A 14787-nucleotide genomic window follows, 5' to 3' on the forward strand; every position below is an offset into this window, starting at 1 on the left:
CTAAAAACATTGGCGTACAACGGTTCATGTATACAATCCATATCTCCAAAACGACAGACCACATGGGGTTGACAGGTGACCATGTGGTTATAGGCTATGTGGATACAATCAACAAGTCTTAAGTAAACCTAAAAATTACTCTACCTCTATATAAAGATTTTCAACCAGTTTACGCCCCCTACCACGACTAAAGAAGCAAAACATTTAATTCTGCTCATGGCCAATCTTGAGCGTCATGAGGTTTCTCTTAACGTAAGTTTCGTTTCACTTCATTTCATCCTTATTGAATTCACTAACAATGACAAACACTTATTTAGCTAAACAAAACTCCAAGGTCGAGTCCAATTGAGACTTTCACATGCCCACCGACTTACTAGACAAAGTAGATTCAATTCTGGGTGAAGATGGTGTGGAGGCCTTGAAGAACTTGCTACTCTCTGGAAAACAAGGTTTGGAAGCTGTTTATTCCCAGGAATGTCTCTCTACGGTCCAAATAGACAAGTCGAAAGATCTTTTGTGGTGGTCAATGCGATACTCAAAATACTACTGCTTCTTTTCTAAATGTCTAGATGCCCCCGTTGTGCACGACCAAACACTAGCGAGCATCAATTCACAGATGAACCGGCATGTCCTCATCCTTTCCACCTCTAAGCGTCGAATTTTGAAACTCCCCTAATCTGACACATATCGTTACTTTCAAATAATTCTCTTCTATCATTATTGATGTTAAAATATCGAATTGTTGACCCGGTATCCAAATAGAAGGCACCTTCGCTTTTTCGATAATTAACAAATACATAAACGTTTCAATATCCACATGGATTATTCTTTATTGTTATCCACATTTAAATATCCACACAGATATCCACACTTTAATTACATGTCTATAGATATCCCAATAATTTGCATCTGTTGTGGATAGCCCTAATTAACATATATACGTGTCCACATGGATACGTTTCTAAGAGTTTTAATTTAAACGTGTCCACATGTATACGTATCTTATAGTATCCAAACCGTAAACTTCACCATGACTTTAACGATTGAGAATAAAATGGAATATAGAAAAATTAAACACGTAGAACAAGGTTAGAAATAGTGCGGAGGTTGTGAGAAAGAACGTAGTTTACAGAGTACGAAAATAGAAAAAAACAACTAAAAAACATAAAATAAATCTAATAAACCTTCAATTACGCTTCAACTTTCGACCAATCGATTGGAGGAGGAACCCGACACCCTGCGTAATCGGCGTCCGCCACTTCTCGCAACTCCTCAAGACTCTGCAACTCTCCCACCAAATCTTCAATTTCCAGAGACATGATTTCATTAAGTTGATGGATTTTTGCATCGATGGTTTCCACTTGATGAAGGAGTGCTGCTTTCTCTTCCTTTTTCTTAAAATGTTCCTCCATCATATGACATATTGCCAAGTAGTGATCCTTAGTCTCCGCCTCGGTCACCTCTCGTGTCTTAGTTAGCGCGGCTCGCATGGCCTCCAGAACCTCCCCTTCCCATTCGAAATCATCATTCCTTTTGGGGCGTTTGCTCGAACTGGCTCCTGCGGTTGGCTCCTCTGCGAAGCGTTTAGGACATGCTGTTGAACCCTCTCCGGCCATCGCTGCACTCTTGAAATGATACGGTTGCTTGCAGAAGTTTCGGTCGATAATGAGAGGAGTTTTATAGGGGTCATGATCGAACATGCACATAAGGAGAATGAGACGATAGAATGCATATAGACAGATTCAATCGATACAATGAAATATCGGGGATGGAAACAATACAACGTTTCGGACTCATTTATAGTGTATTAGAATACGACAACGTTTCTACTTCAATCCCACTTGCTATTGGTTTGGTTAGGGATACAAATCTTAAATAATCTAATTTTTTGGTTCGGATAACCTTTACAGTATGTATCTTAACATAAACCTGAACGACAGATTAAAGTAAATGACACCCAACTATCATGTACACCCAACTATCATGTAAATGACAGTATCCACATTAATAAAATCCATATGGATACATTAACATCTCTATTTTGATCTACATAATATACACGTTTAAATATCCACATGAATTATGTTCTCCACATTTTTAATATCCACATGGATTATATCACGTCTGCGTTTCCGCATAATATAATCCACGTGGATACTAAAGCGTGGATACTAAAATCCTAACCTCAGAATATTTTACTTTCAATTCCACATCAAACCATAAGAAACTAACAACGTGGTTACTAACCTTTCTTCTCGATTACAATCCAATAGAGTACACCAAAAAAATCCGTTACTGACTACCCAAAATAAAACCATATCCATTAAAACAAGATGGAATGGATACCTTATGTATTTTCTAAGGTAGCAATGTAAGCAACAGTGTTCCCAATTACATCCACAAAAAACAACAAATCTGGACACTTCCAATTGACTACTATCCGCTCCTAATCCGGTTAGCTTCACCTCAAGAATAACCCAAAAAACAGTGCTCTCCCAATCTACCGCCAGACTGTCTACCTTCATCCTCATGGCAACGGGTTCGAACAACTTGTTCGATTGTGTCCAATCTCTTTGCACCTACCACAACGATTCACTTTTGTTTTCCCGAGTCCATTACTCTGCAAACAACATAACATATCCAAAAAAACGTGTCACGTTACACAAATGTTTATGTGGATACCAACACTACACATTTAAAAAAGGATTTCTCACAAATTAAGCCCACTTACACGAAATTCACCAATTGAAGGAATCCTACTCTCTTTTGGACGCCCAGCGGGACGTCGCGCCTTAGGAGGGTATAAAACACGGTTCTTTATTTCAACAGGAACTTCAGCATCACCAATTTCAGGATTAATTATCCCTTCGTAAGTCCTTCTCCATGTTTCTGTCTTGTAACAGTCACCCACCAAAGTCCCATAAGGGATCCCGTGCGTATCAGCTGCTATCAATGCATGCCCGCATGGTATTTTCAGCCTATCGTACTGCTTACAAGAACACTGCTTCATATCAAGCAAAACATGATGCTTTCCATTCAATAAACCAACCACTTCATAACTCCAACTAGATAGACTGCCTACTTTGCTACCACAAACACCAACCACGCTCTTCTGCATCTGTTTATCTACCTCCGGTGTAGTCAACCCTACATGTGTCTCAGCTTTCTTGCGCCTCGCACTAAACCACCTACTTAACATCGCACGAATGTACTTAAGTAGTTCAATAATATGACAGGATCTACCCTTTCCTAACACATGGTTTAAAGACTCTGCAATGTTGGATGTCATCAAATTGTAACGGTTCCCTTGAAAATAAGCCCTACTCCAATGAGCAGCTCCAATTTTATCCAGAAAAGCAGCACATTTGGCGTTTTTAGCTTTGATTTGTCTGTAGATTTCGAGGTAACCAGTTACCTTATAGGCAAACGATGCATTTGTCACAAGTTTTGCAAGTCCTTTACTATGAAACTTCGCATTAACATTCCGGGCTAGATGTACTATGCAAGCTCCATGATGTGACAAAGGAAACACCCTCTTCTTCGCGGTGTATATTGACGGGCACCTATCTGAAATTATGGTCAGGCTCTTACTATCAGCAACGATTCGTTCTAATTTCTCAAAAAACCAAGTCCATGAGTCTTCGTTCTCACTGTCCACAACAGCAAAAGCAAGCGGAAACACCTGGAAATTAGCATCTTGTCCACTCGCGGTCAAAAGAACTCCATTATACTTCCCATTCAAATGAGTCCCATCCACAACAATAACACGCCTAAGCTTCTTAAAACCTTCTATGGAAGCCCCAAAAGCCAAAAACATATACAAAAACCTTTCTCTACCATCTTCAACCACTTCAGTTTTAATATCGGTTATAGTACCAGGATTCGCTTCTTTTAAAACATGGAGATAACAGGGAAGATCCTCGTAAGACTCATCATCAGGACCAAATATTCCTTCCAAAGCCTTCCCCTTTGCCCTATGACATTTGCGGTAGGACGCATCGACCCTCAATTCTTCTAATACCATCTGCTGGAGATCCAAAGGTGCCGGTCCTTTAGTAGGATCACTGAACTTCGACTTGTACACTGCTGCAATCACCTTCGAGGTCGCTTTCTTTTGGTAATTGGACCTAGTCTCTATTGGGCATGTGTGTTCTAGATTAGCTTTCCTGATCACATAGTACCCGGATTCTTTCATTTCACAAGCTAGTACCCTCTAGTCACACCTATCTCCAGAACAACTAACTACAAACGACTCTTTCTTGGTCGTCGTCTGCGTGAAGTGAAACCTGTTCTTGATGGCGTATATAGCTAAAGCTATCTGGCAATCCTCTTTATTGGCAAAAACCTTACCCTTATAGATACCTTTCCCATCATCCTCATAATCAAGATCCGGTATTTCAGAACTAACATAATCTGTGTCATCAAACAGAGGAGGAATTTCAAACTCCTCGTCATCTATATCTTCTAGCCTGCGACCATCCAGTGCAGTTGAAACTCCCTGACCACGACCACCTGTCCACGTGGTTACATCAACAGATTCGCCAACAACTACTCCAACCTGTTCCAGACCACCAATTGTCCTCACTTTATTCTCCTCTTTTAAAGGAACAGCTCCGTTAACTAAGACAGTGTGATCAAAACAGGAGTTTGTGTTACACATAACCTCCACCACGTTCACCCGACCAAACTGATCGCCAATGAAATTCCCCCAAAACTCTTTATCATAGCTCCTTGGGCTCACAGCTACATCGGCTAAAACAGATTCTTCTTCTTCGTCTACATCTTCAAAATTATCTTCCAAACCGTCAATTTTTTCAACACAACCTAATTGTGTACTTGTCATCCCACGACCAACCCCATCTTCTACACCTTTACTGCCCTTCATCTTTCCCTCTATTTCTGCCAACTCAGCCATATATTCTTCATCAACCTGGCTTGTTTCAAAAGAAAATGGCTTCGAACCGGCTGTTGAGGCTTCCCCTAAAAACCCTTCTTCACTACCGCTGTTACTAAGCCCAAACGAAGAACCCGAACTACGTCTCTTCCGACTTAGCTCTCTCCAATCGGAAACCTCAGCGTCGTTACCCATTCCTCTCTTCTTAACATCCTCAAATGTTACAAATAAATTCAACCCACAGTTCTGACTAAGCATCTGAATATAATACTGAAGTCCTAAATTCGTTGTCACAACCACCGGAGGCGTCCTCACCCCGTCGTCAAATCCATAAACGTTGGTATGCAGTAACTCAGATTAGCCTTCTTCTCCACCAATCCGAATTCACCAACGACAAAAACTTCTAACTCTCCTAACGTTGTGGTCGAAGACAGTGGAACAACACGCGAGAGAAGTTTATTGTCAACTTTGAATCCCCAAACGCCGTCGTCAGAACAGCTCCAGCTACCGGAAATTACCACACAAAAACTCGGATCTTCACCCTACATCACAAATCAAAGGAAGATATCACACCCATCCACGAACATCAAACAGAGTTGCATTAATACGACCCTATCCACACAACGTAAACCCTACATCAACTTATGTCTCCTATCCACAAACAATCTTCAAATCTAACAAGGAGCATACATCCAACGGTGGAGAACAAAGAGAGGTAAGTAAGGTAATTTTTAAGAAGAGAGGTAAGTTGTTAGTAAGGGCAAAAATATAAAAGGAAAGTGGACACATAAGCAAAAAACTTGGGAAAGTATACCATGAGTGGAAAGTGGGTTTTCGTGACAGAACTCACACTGAAAATGGGTTTGAGTGACATTTACCCTACATTCTTTGGATTTCTTAAAATTTAGAAGATATCTACAGATTAATTAAAATGTCTTACGAATTCGTTAAAATATATTTTGAACGACCAAGATAACTTATAAGTTATAATCTTCGTAAATTGATACTTTATGATGAATATTTAAGGGGTCTAACTAATCACATACATTGGTATAACTCTGAACCGGTTTCCCTTGGTTAATCTGAATCCAACAAGAATTCTAATTCACTTGGGAAAATTTTAAGGCAACTACAAGAGAGAGAAGTAGATAGGAAGAGAAGGAGATAGAGACATAGAGTGTGTCTGAGAAAGTGAGAGAGAGAGACGAGAGGAAGTAGTAGAAACTCTGATTTTCTAACGAGAGAGAGATGACAAGGAACTCTGATTTTCTTGGGGCCATAAAAGAAAGGAATAACGGAAGCTTCTTCATGATTCTTCAGACTGTAAATGTTTCTTCAGAATGCATGGTAACATGGTCTAAACTCTTCTTGTTCTTCTTCAATTTAGTTTGGAAAGGTTGAAACTTTTTTGGTTCTCTGTAACAATGAGTCTTGCTTGTCCTAAAAGGTTGAATCTTGTTAGCTTTCTGTAACAATGGGTTTTGTCTTAAAAGGTTCAATCTTGTTACGTGTGTTTTAAAGGTAGGATCTTTTCGTTACGGTCTCAAATAACTCACTAGTTTTGTTGCTTCTCTGTCTGAATGTGAGCTGTGTTTCAAAGGTTGAATCTTTTGTTCAATTGTATTTAAGGGTCTCAAAAAAACCTCACTGCCATTTTTATCTTTAACGAACATGGTTTTGTTGAATCTCTAGTTCTCTTTCTGGAATGTGGATCTCTGCTTTATAGTTCACGTTTGTTTCTTCTTGATGTGAGTTCTGTCCTCTGTTCTTGTTGGGTTTGTTTTTGTGTTTGATGGAACAAAGTTCACTATATTTTGACTATTGTCATTTCAGTCTTCTTATATATTTGTCTCTTCATCTTATTTGCATAACCTAAGCGAGCACTTCCTCATGACTTTACGAGAAGCTTCTCGGACAAAGAGCTCTCCTGTAAGATGAAGATAAGAACGCAATGGGGACGCTCTTGGGAAGTAGGGATTTCCAAAAACCCGAGGTTCTACTTCATGGAGATGTCCGGATGGGAGAAGTTTGTGAGTGACAACGCCTTGGGACACAGTGAGTTTATTACCTTCACTCACAAAAGGAAGATGGACTTTACTGTGAATATCTTTAAGCAAGACGGCAAGGAGATGATCCAACCTCCACAACCCGCAGCCTTCTTGGCTTCTTCAAGTAACAAGATTTGCTTTTCGGATTATGAAACAGTGAACTGGATGAAGTCATTTTGATTCTTTACTTTTGGATGATGAATCAGGCAGTATCAAAATAGAACAAGAGGGAGATGACAAGAGGGAAGAGGTGGTGGTGCCTTCTGAGTTGAGTAATCGTGGCCGGACAACAGCAGCTGAATCTAATGGTAGGGAGCTCAAGTTTGGGAAGAAGCCAGCTGAAGGATCCCAAAGTTCTAAGAGGGCTGAGAAGCTGGTTTTTCCCGGGAGAGGTTCCCCAGGAGCCTCTTCCTCTACTGCTTTCAAATTCACCATAATCATCAAGAAACCATACTTGCTACAATACCTGGTGCGATAAGACAAAGCAAGACACTAATACGTGGTTGGTTCTCTAGTTAAAACAATTTTTTGTTATGTTTTTTCAGCTGATACCAAAATCTGTTGCAAACTATCATCATATGCCGAAAAAGAAGGCAACGTTCAAGATCCATCATCCAGATGGGAAAAGGTCATGGGATGTGACTTATCTGTTAAGAGAGACGCAAGACATTTTCTCTGCTGGATGGCTACGTTTGTGTAAGGATTACCCTCTTGCTGTTGGGAATACCTGCGAATTCACACTCATCAAACCAAAAGAGCTGCTTCTTGTTGTCTCCATACCCTAAGAGAGTCGCTACTCGCTAATAATGATGGATGTGAGGGGTGTCTTGGAGAAGAACCCACTGAGGAAAAAAGACTTTGTAATGGTGTTGTCTTTAAGTTTTATGTTATGACTTTAGTTTGGTTAAGTTGCCGTATAACTTTTATTATTATTTATCTATGGATCTTGATATGCTTCTGACTAATTTTAGGACAATACTTGCGAGGTTAAAAAAAAAAGACTCTCTGCTTCTCATTTATGTTGTTCATAAAAATGTATTGAGGCAAAAAAAAAAAAAGAGAACTGTTCATCAACAGAGCTATATTTATAAAATCAAGTTTCTGAAAAAATGTATGAACCTAAACCGACAAAATGAAATTAGAACTTGCGAACCAGATTTAGAGGTTACAGAATAACTCGGTACAATCAAGTTTCTCAGGCAAATTCGTGTCCCAAACGACCAGGTTACAGTATTCAACAGAAGCAGAGATCATTCAGATGAGTAAGTGGAACCGCAGATCTTCCTTACTGACTTTTCAGCAGCTAAAAATGCATCTCTTCGGTAAAAAGATCATGGCCTAAGCTTACAATGGTCTTTAATTTGCCATGACCAATCAATTATCCGATTTTTCTGCATCCAAATTAGACATTGCCTCAATGACAGAGCAGAAGGAGCTGTCATTAGGAGTAATGCCTTCACTTTTCATTTCCCTCAGTAGCTCCTCGGCGAGTTCACCATCCTGGTTTTTACTCAAACCTTTCAACAGAGCATTGTAGGTGAGAAGGGTAGGATTAAATCCGAGACTCAACATCTCATCCCGAACCATAAAAGCATGCTTTGTATCCCCTTTCTTACTATACCCACTTATTAGAGTGTTGTAACTAATGTGGTCAGGTTTGATTCCTCTTCTCTTCATCTCCCCCATCAGCTCACGAGCTTCCTCAAACTTTCCTTCTCCACAGAGCCCTCGCATCAAGCAATTGTATGTCACATCATCAGGATTGACATTCATCCTGTCCATCTCCTTAAGCAGTGAAAACGCACGGTCCATGTTGCCTGTAGCACAGTGACCATCCATCAAGGTGTTCATCATCACAAGATCAGGCTTCATTCCCATCCCTAGAACTTTCCCAAACAACTCATCGGCCTCCCTAGTTTTATTTCTTCTACAAAGGACATAAATAAGCGACGTGTAAGTAAACTGCGTAGGCTGAACTCCATCAGTCAGCATGTCATCGTGCAAAGCAAATGCTTTCTTTGCATCTCCATGCTGGCAATATCCATTTATGAGTATATTGTAAGTAACAGAATCCAATGCAATACCCTTCTCTCTAATCTCCCTTATCAATATTTCAGCAGCTTCTATCTTATTCTCCATAAACAAACCATGAATCAATGTGTTGTAAGTATAAAACGTCGGCTCCATACCTTGTTTCACCATCTCATCCCTATAAGCAAAAGCTGTCTCCAAATCCCCATTGTTACTACAACCACGGATCAAAATATTATAAGAAACAGAGTCCGGAACCAACCCAATCTCCTTCATCTCCCTCAACACATCAGAGGCTCTTCCTTCATTACACATCCAAGACAGAATCGGGTTGTATGTCTGCAAATCTGGTTGAAAGCCTTTAGATTTCATTTCACTGATAATCAAACGAGCTCCTTCGATTCGTCCTCTCAAAGAATACCCTTGAACAAGACTGTTGTAAGTGACAATGGTAGGCTTAATTCCAAGACTCTCCATGATCCATAAAAACTCTTTGGCCTTCTTTAACTTCCCTTCTTTGCACAGTACATTGATCATTATATTGAAAGTGTATACATTTGACTTAATCTCCATCCTATACATATCAGCATAGAAGACCCAAGCACTCTCTGTACGGTTCAACCTTGATAACAAACTCAAAATGCAGTTACAAGTTTCTGTTTTGAGATCAAAACCTTTCTCCTTCATCAGGTAAAAGCACTCTATAGCTTCATCGACCATTCTCACTTGACAGCAACATCTGACTAGAAGATCGAAAAGAATCGTGCTTTTAGTCTCCAATCGATCACGGGCAAGCACCAGTTCATCGAAAAGGTCTCTAATTGAGTTCTTATTAACAGCTTCTTTCAGCAACTGAGTAACGGGTTTGGGAGAAGAGAGCTTAGAGACAACAGCGATGGCTAAACACTGTGTTTGAAAGTCCAGGCGACGAAGGTCGATGTGGTTGACGAAGTTGAAGGCTAAATCAGGAGTCTTGACGAGGTTGAGCAGAGTTGTTGATACAAGCGAAGGTGTGAGTTTGTCTGCAAGGTGTTCGACGAAATGCCACTGAGAAGATCTTATTGAATCGACCAAAGCAGCAGAAGTTACCGGCGGTAAATCTGACTCCGTGGTTGACGTAAGGGACAAAGAAGAGATACGTGCGGCGGTCGGAGAACAGCCGGTGCCGGAAAGAATTGAGATTCGGTGGCGGGCTAATGTGAACCGTCTCATGGCGCAGGCCAGGGTTGACGAATTGAAGAGGTTCCCTCGGTTTATAAGTGATGATGCAATCTCTTGGTCCAATTCGGGGTTTAATTTGGGAGTGGTTATTTCATTTTTATGTTGAGGTTGATTTCGATTTTTTGGTTCAACTTCAAAGTAGATGTAATTACAAAACAAACCGAAATTAATTCAGTACATTTTGGTAAAAGTATCTATTTAGATATACAATTAAAATGAAATGATACAACATTTTGATTGATTTTTTGTTAAGTAAATTATATAAACTTTTGCTTAAATATGTCAAAAATAATTTTATTAATATAGTAGTTATGTAGCTTGTGGCATTCTCGTCATCATTTAATAATATAATTTATATAATATTTTATAATAGTTGAAGATTACATCAATCAGACAAATATAGAATGAAAAACATGTTAACAAATATTCCCTCCATTGATGTTTTGACACTTTCACACATATTAAGAAAAATTTTAGTTTTTATTTATAAATTAATTTGTAATTACTTTTTGGTAGAGAGAGAAAATATAAACTAATAACAATTCAAAAAATTTAAATATTTTCAATGATTACTTCTTGAAATTTACAAAACATCAATCTTTGTGGGACAAAAAATATGTCAAAACATCAATCTTTATAAGACAAAGGGAGTACATTACTAACCATAAAAGTCAATGATGAATAAGTGAATTTACACATGCTTTTTATACGAGAGCCTTATTGGCTAACAAATAATTAAAATCTGCTAATTTTTATTTTCATAATCAGTCTCAATCTAATGAAATTGTCATTCTTAGTTATCATTTTCGTGATGACTTTATAATAGTTTAAAGCTACTAATGATACTCAATATATATTTTTAATCAATTTGTTACGTCTATGTAAATATGATTTTTTATGTACAAAATATGATTTTCTTAAACTCGTAATCTAACACCAAAATATATCTGTCATTATTTCCACCGTAGTATTTTCCATGAGGATTGTTTCTAAGAGTTATGAAAATTTAACAAAGGTGGCTAGAAACTGAGATAAATGATTGTGAGGAGATTTATGTTTCCAACAATGAAAATAAAATAATAGCAGTTGTCAATTAGAAAAGAAAATCATTACACATGATCAAAACGCTTTTGAAACTGAAATTAGATAATCATCCTTTTACTCGCCTAAAGAAAATAAATTTTTTAATTATGTATGAGATTCCACATAAACAAATATATTTCTAATAATTTTAGATTTCTAGAATTTACAAATTTTTCTCTTTGCTAATTATGCTTTATTGTCTTTTACTTATTTTTAATACTAAGTACAATATATGTTTGATATGATGCACATATTATTTTTGATATGAAAGTTATATGTCTTATCCATTTTTTTGCACTAAATATGTCTTATCCATTAATATGGGATGTATAGGATTAAAATCTGATTTTTTATGATGTAAAATAAAGCTAAATCGTATTATAAGATGTAGTGGGTGAAATTTAAATCCGGTTAAAAAAATATTAAATAAAATATAAAATCAATATGCAATGTATTACTTATTTTCAATTAGTTTTAACTTTTAACTAAATTCAACATACTGTATATTTTGTTTACCCGCGTAAGTAGTGTTTTATAAATTGTAGTATTAATTTGATTTTGGTTACTATATCTGATTTGGCTTTATTCAGGTGATCAGGTCAATTAAATCAAATGTGTAGGTTGGATAAGACAAGAATTACGGAAAAGAATCAGAATTTATACTACATTAATAAAAACGAGATATTACAAAACAACCAAGGACAATGTTACAAAGTTACAACAAAGGGAAGCTACAAAACCCAAAATTATGGGCATAAATACAAGTATCAAGTATAAAAGTCTGAAACCAGAGAGAACCATTCATAGGCCTCTTGACTTATTAAGAATCCCAACAGCTTTTTGATCAATCTTCATTCTCTTCTCTCTCTCTAGGCACAGCACCAAACTCTTTGATTAGAATTTCAGCCACCAATGGAACCAAATCTGTGACACGAACACCTTTCTTATAGATCTCTCCAATATGCGAGTCACTTCCTATTCGTCCCCCGACATACACATCAGCTCCCTCAACTGGCTTTCCTTCCTCGCCGCGTGTCAAGCATCCCATAAACCCGATATCCGCAACTTGGACTTGTCCACAAGTGTTGGGACATCCTGTCCAATGCATCCTTATCGGTCTTGGCACAGATACAAGTCTCTCTACTTCTTCTGTCACTTTTAAAGCTCTTAGTTTTGTCTCGATGATAGCTTGTCCACAAAACTGGCTACCAGTACAAGCAACTAAGCCTTTCATCAAGATAGATGGCTCAGGGGAGAACCTGTTCTTGAGAAACGGCTCTTGAAGCAAAGCTTCAGTTTTCGAGGAATCCACATTTGGGATAATGATGTTTTGCTCCACCGTGAGTCTAAGCTCGCCTGAGCCGTAGGTGTCAGCTAACCGAGCAAGCTCATCCATGTCATCAGCTTGTAGCCTACCAACCGGAACATGAAGGCCAATGAAGCTAAGACCTTCTTGTTTCTGAGGGTGGACTCCAAAATAGTCTCTCCTCTCCCATTGTTTATTCACAAGATCCTCTGAAGATCCTCTCTCGAGTTTCCCATTTGGCATTCTCTTCTCTACTTCAGCTCTAAAACCTTCAACACCCTATACATATATTTACAGACAAAATCAACAATCAAGAACTTCAAAACAAGTAAATGATTGCAAGAAGAAGAATGTACTTACAAGTTCATCGATAAGCCACATCATTCTTGTCTTCTGTCGGCTTCCTCGAGTTCCAAGATCTCTGTAGGCCTCTAGAACAGCTTTGCAGAGTGGAAGAACATCATCAGCAGGTACCCAAGCATCAAGAGGAATAGCTTCTTCACATCTTTTGGGACTAAAGAATCCTCCAACAAGCAAATTGAATCCAAACCGGCCATCTTTATTAGCAGGCATGTACGCTAAGTCATTGATATGTGGATGCTCATAGAGATCATGAGTCCCAACCACACACACATTCCACTTTCTTGGCCTGCAATTAAACAAAAACAAAAACCCTTTTAGCTAATACATTCACGTACTCAATCTTAGCATCAACGACTCAAAAAGTGAACTCACAAGTTGGTGAAATCTGGATTGCCTTGAGAATTAGCAGTGATAAACTGTGAAAGAAGATTCGTGTAAGGCCTAGTATCAACAATCTCCTCCGGGTCAATCCCAGCTATAGGATTACCAACAGGGTTCCTAACATTATCCATTCCACTCTGTAGACTCGTTAACCCTACAGAAGCAAGACCTTTCAAGATCTCAGGCACATCAGGCAACACAACACCACGGATCTGCCAATTCTGTCTAGTTGTCACATCAGCACAACCATCTTCACCATACTTCCTAATCACACTCGCTAAATACCGAGTCTGTGCACTTGTAGTCACCCCATTTGGTAACTTCAACCTCATCATAAACTTACCATCTGCAACAACACCAAAAATAGATAAATCCAAATGTAGTAAAGATTCAGAGTAAAGACAAAACCTTTCCACTATTAGATCCCACAACTGAAAACAGAGGATTAGAGAGAACATACACTGATGCTTTCGACGGTGGAAGAGACCAAGCCACTTGAGTCTAACATCAATATCATCTTTAGAAGACTTTTCACTATCAAGCTCTTCCATTGACTTCTTAGCAAGCTCTTCAATAACATTCTCCATAAACAGCTTCATTGGCTCTCTCTCGATCTTAACCTTCTCCTGAGGATTGATCCCTTTGCGAAACTTCTCCTTGAGGATATAAAACCCATCTTTCAACTCAACCCTTGGCTCAAGCCGATCTGCGTCGACGGATGCGGTGGATTCCGCGGGAGCGGTGGTCTGAGCTGCAGCGACAAGAACGGATCTTTTGGGTTTGGAAGAAGGGAGGAGAGGAGCTGTGAAAGTGAGAGAGAAAGAAGTCATGGCGGAAGAAGGAGGTAGGAGAAGGTTTGAGACGTGCGGCCATTTTTGTAGAGGGAAGAGATGAGCTCTTGAGTAATCCAAAGGGTCAAGTCTCTCTGAATCGCGTATGTTGTGAGGATGAAACAGACACTTGTGATTTCTCTCTTTGTTTTATTCTTTTTTAAATTTTTTGAAAAAATATATATTTTAAAATTTTGTATTATTAATATATAATTTATTCACTTCGTCCATTGACTTTGTGTCAAAATAGAAAATACTAATTAGCATCATAACTTGTTTTTTTCCTTTAATTATGAGTACTCAACATGAGATATATTATTTGATGCTTCGATCTTTAATAATATTTTTCTTATTTTATATTTCAAACATAAAATGTTACAAAATATCATAAAGAAATTTTAATAATAGTGTAACGTCGAAATTCAAAGGTGCAATACATTTTTTTTTAATAGATTGAATAACAATCGAGTTTAAATGAATATGATACATATTATTAGTATACAAATTACTACAGTCTTTACCAAAACAATTTGTGTATGTGCTCATTAGGGATTTAGAAAAAGTTTATGATTCAATTATTAGAGAAGATTCAAGGCTGATGTGCTCATATGATTTAAAGTAAAAATGATT

At 38.2% G+C, this 14787-nt stretch overlaps 3 protein-coding genes and 1 pseudogene across 4 annotated transcripts; 1 reads left to right on the forward strand and 3 right to left on the reverse strand.

The window, feature by feature from the left end:
* Positions 1-2527: 2527 nt before the first annotated feature.
* LOC147920726 (uncharacterized) lies at positions 2528-5089 on the reverse strand (annotated as a pseudogene).
* Positions 5090-5980: 891 nt separating this feature from the next.
* Positions 5981-7904, forward strand: LOC104766732 (B3 domain-containing protein At2g16210-like). The gene is made up of 4 exons (XM_010490673.3): positions 5981-6241; positions 6772-7066; positions 7149-7411; positions 7488-7904. Exons 1-4 carry the CDS (start codon positions 6143-6145, stop codon positions 7725-7727), a joined length of 897 nt encoding a protein of 298 aa, XP_010488975.1. The 5' UTR covers positions 5981-6142; the 3' UTR covers positions 7728-7904.
* Positions 7905-8006: 102 nt separating this feature from the next.
* On the reverse strand, positions 8007-10329 carry LOC104766731 (pentatricopeptide repeat-containing protein At2g15630, mitochondrial-like). 2 transcript variants are annotated; one of them, XM_087500454.1, is made up of 2 exons: positions 9132-10289; positions 8007-8869 (listed from the first exon to the last, which is right to left on the reverse strand). In XM_087500454.1, the coding sequence occupies exons 1-2, from the start codon at positions 10183-10185 to the stop codon at positions 8823-8825; spliced, it is 1101 nt and encodes a 366-aa protein (XP_087356580.1). In that variant the 5' UTR covers positions 10186-10289; the 3' UTR covers positions 8007-8822. The 2 variants fall into 2 exon arrangements, with proteins under 2 accessions (XP_087356580.1, XP_010488974.2); XM_010490672.2 differs by having other exon boundaries at positions 8007-10329.
* Positions 10330-11914: 1585 nt separating this feature from the next.
* On the reverse strand, positions 11915-14317 carry LOC104766730 (ferredoxin--nitrite reductase, chloroplastic). Its single transcript, XM_010490671.3, has 4 exons — positions 13788-14317; positions 13319-13673; positions 12944-13232; positions 11915-12862 (listed from the first exon to the last, which is right to left on the reverse strand). Exons 1-4 carry the CDS (start codon positions 14155-14157, stop codon positions 12122-12124), a joined length of 1755 nt encoding a protein of 584 aa, XP_010488973.1. The 5' UTR covers positions 14158-14317; the 3' UTR covers positions 11915-12121.
* Positions 14318-14787: the final 470 nt, after the last annotated feature.

Source organism: Camelina sativa, chromosome 19 (assembly GCF_030686135.1).
Source record: "Camelina sativa cultivar CO46 ecotype springtype chromosome 19, ASM3068613v1".
Taxonomy (NCBI): Eukaryota; Viridiplantae; Streptophyta; class Magnoliopsida; order Brassicales; family Brassicaceae; genus Camelina; species Camelina sativa.

Coding starts and splice junctions, on each gene's coding strand:
- LOC104766732 (XM_010490673.3), top strand. CDS start 6,143: ATGACAAGGAACTCTGATTTTCTTGGGGCCATAAAAGAAAGGAATAAC. Junction 6,242..6,771: donor ATGTTTCTTCAGAATGCATG/GTAACATGGTCT, acceptor GCATAACCTAAG/CGAGCACTTCCTCATGACTT. Junction 7,412..7,487: donor CATACTTGCTACAATACCTG/GTGCGATAAGAC, acceptor ATGTTTTTTCAG/CTGATACCAAAATCTGTTGC.
- LOC104766731 (XM_010490672.2), bottom strand. CDS start 10,185: ATGAGACGGTTCACATTAGCCCGCCACCGAATCTCAATTCTTTCCGGC.
- LOC104766730 (XM_010490671.3), bottom strand. CDS start 14,157: ATGACTTCTTTCTCTCTCACTTTCACAGCTCCTCTCCTCCCTTCTTCC. Junction 13,674..13,787: donor CCACCGTCGAAAGCATCAGT/GTATGTTCTCTC, acceptor GTGTTGTTGCAG/ATGGTAAGTTTATGATGAGG. Junction 12,863..12,943: donor TGTGGCTTATCGATGAACTT/GTAAGTACATTC, acceptor ATATATGTATAG/GGTGTTGAAGGTTTTAGAGC.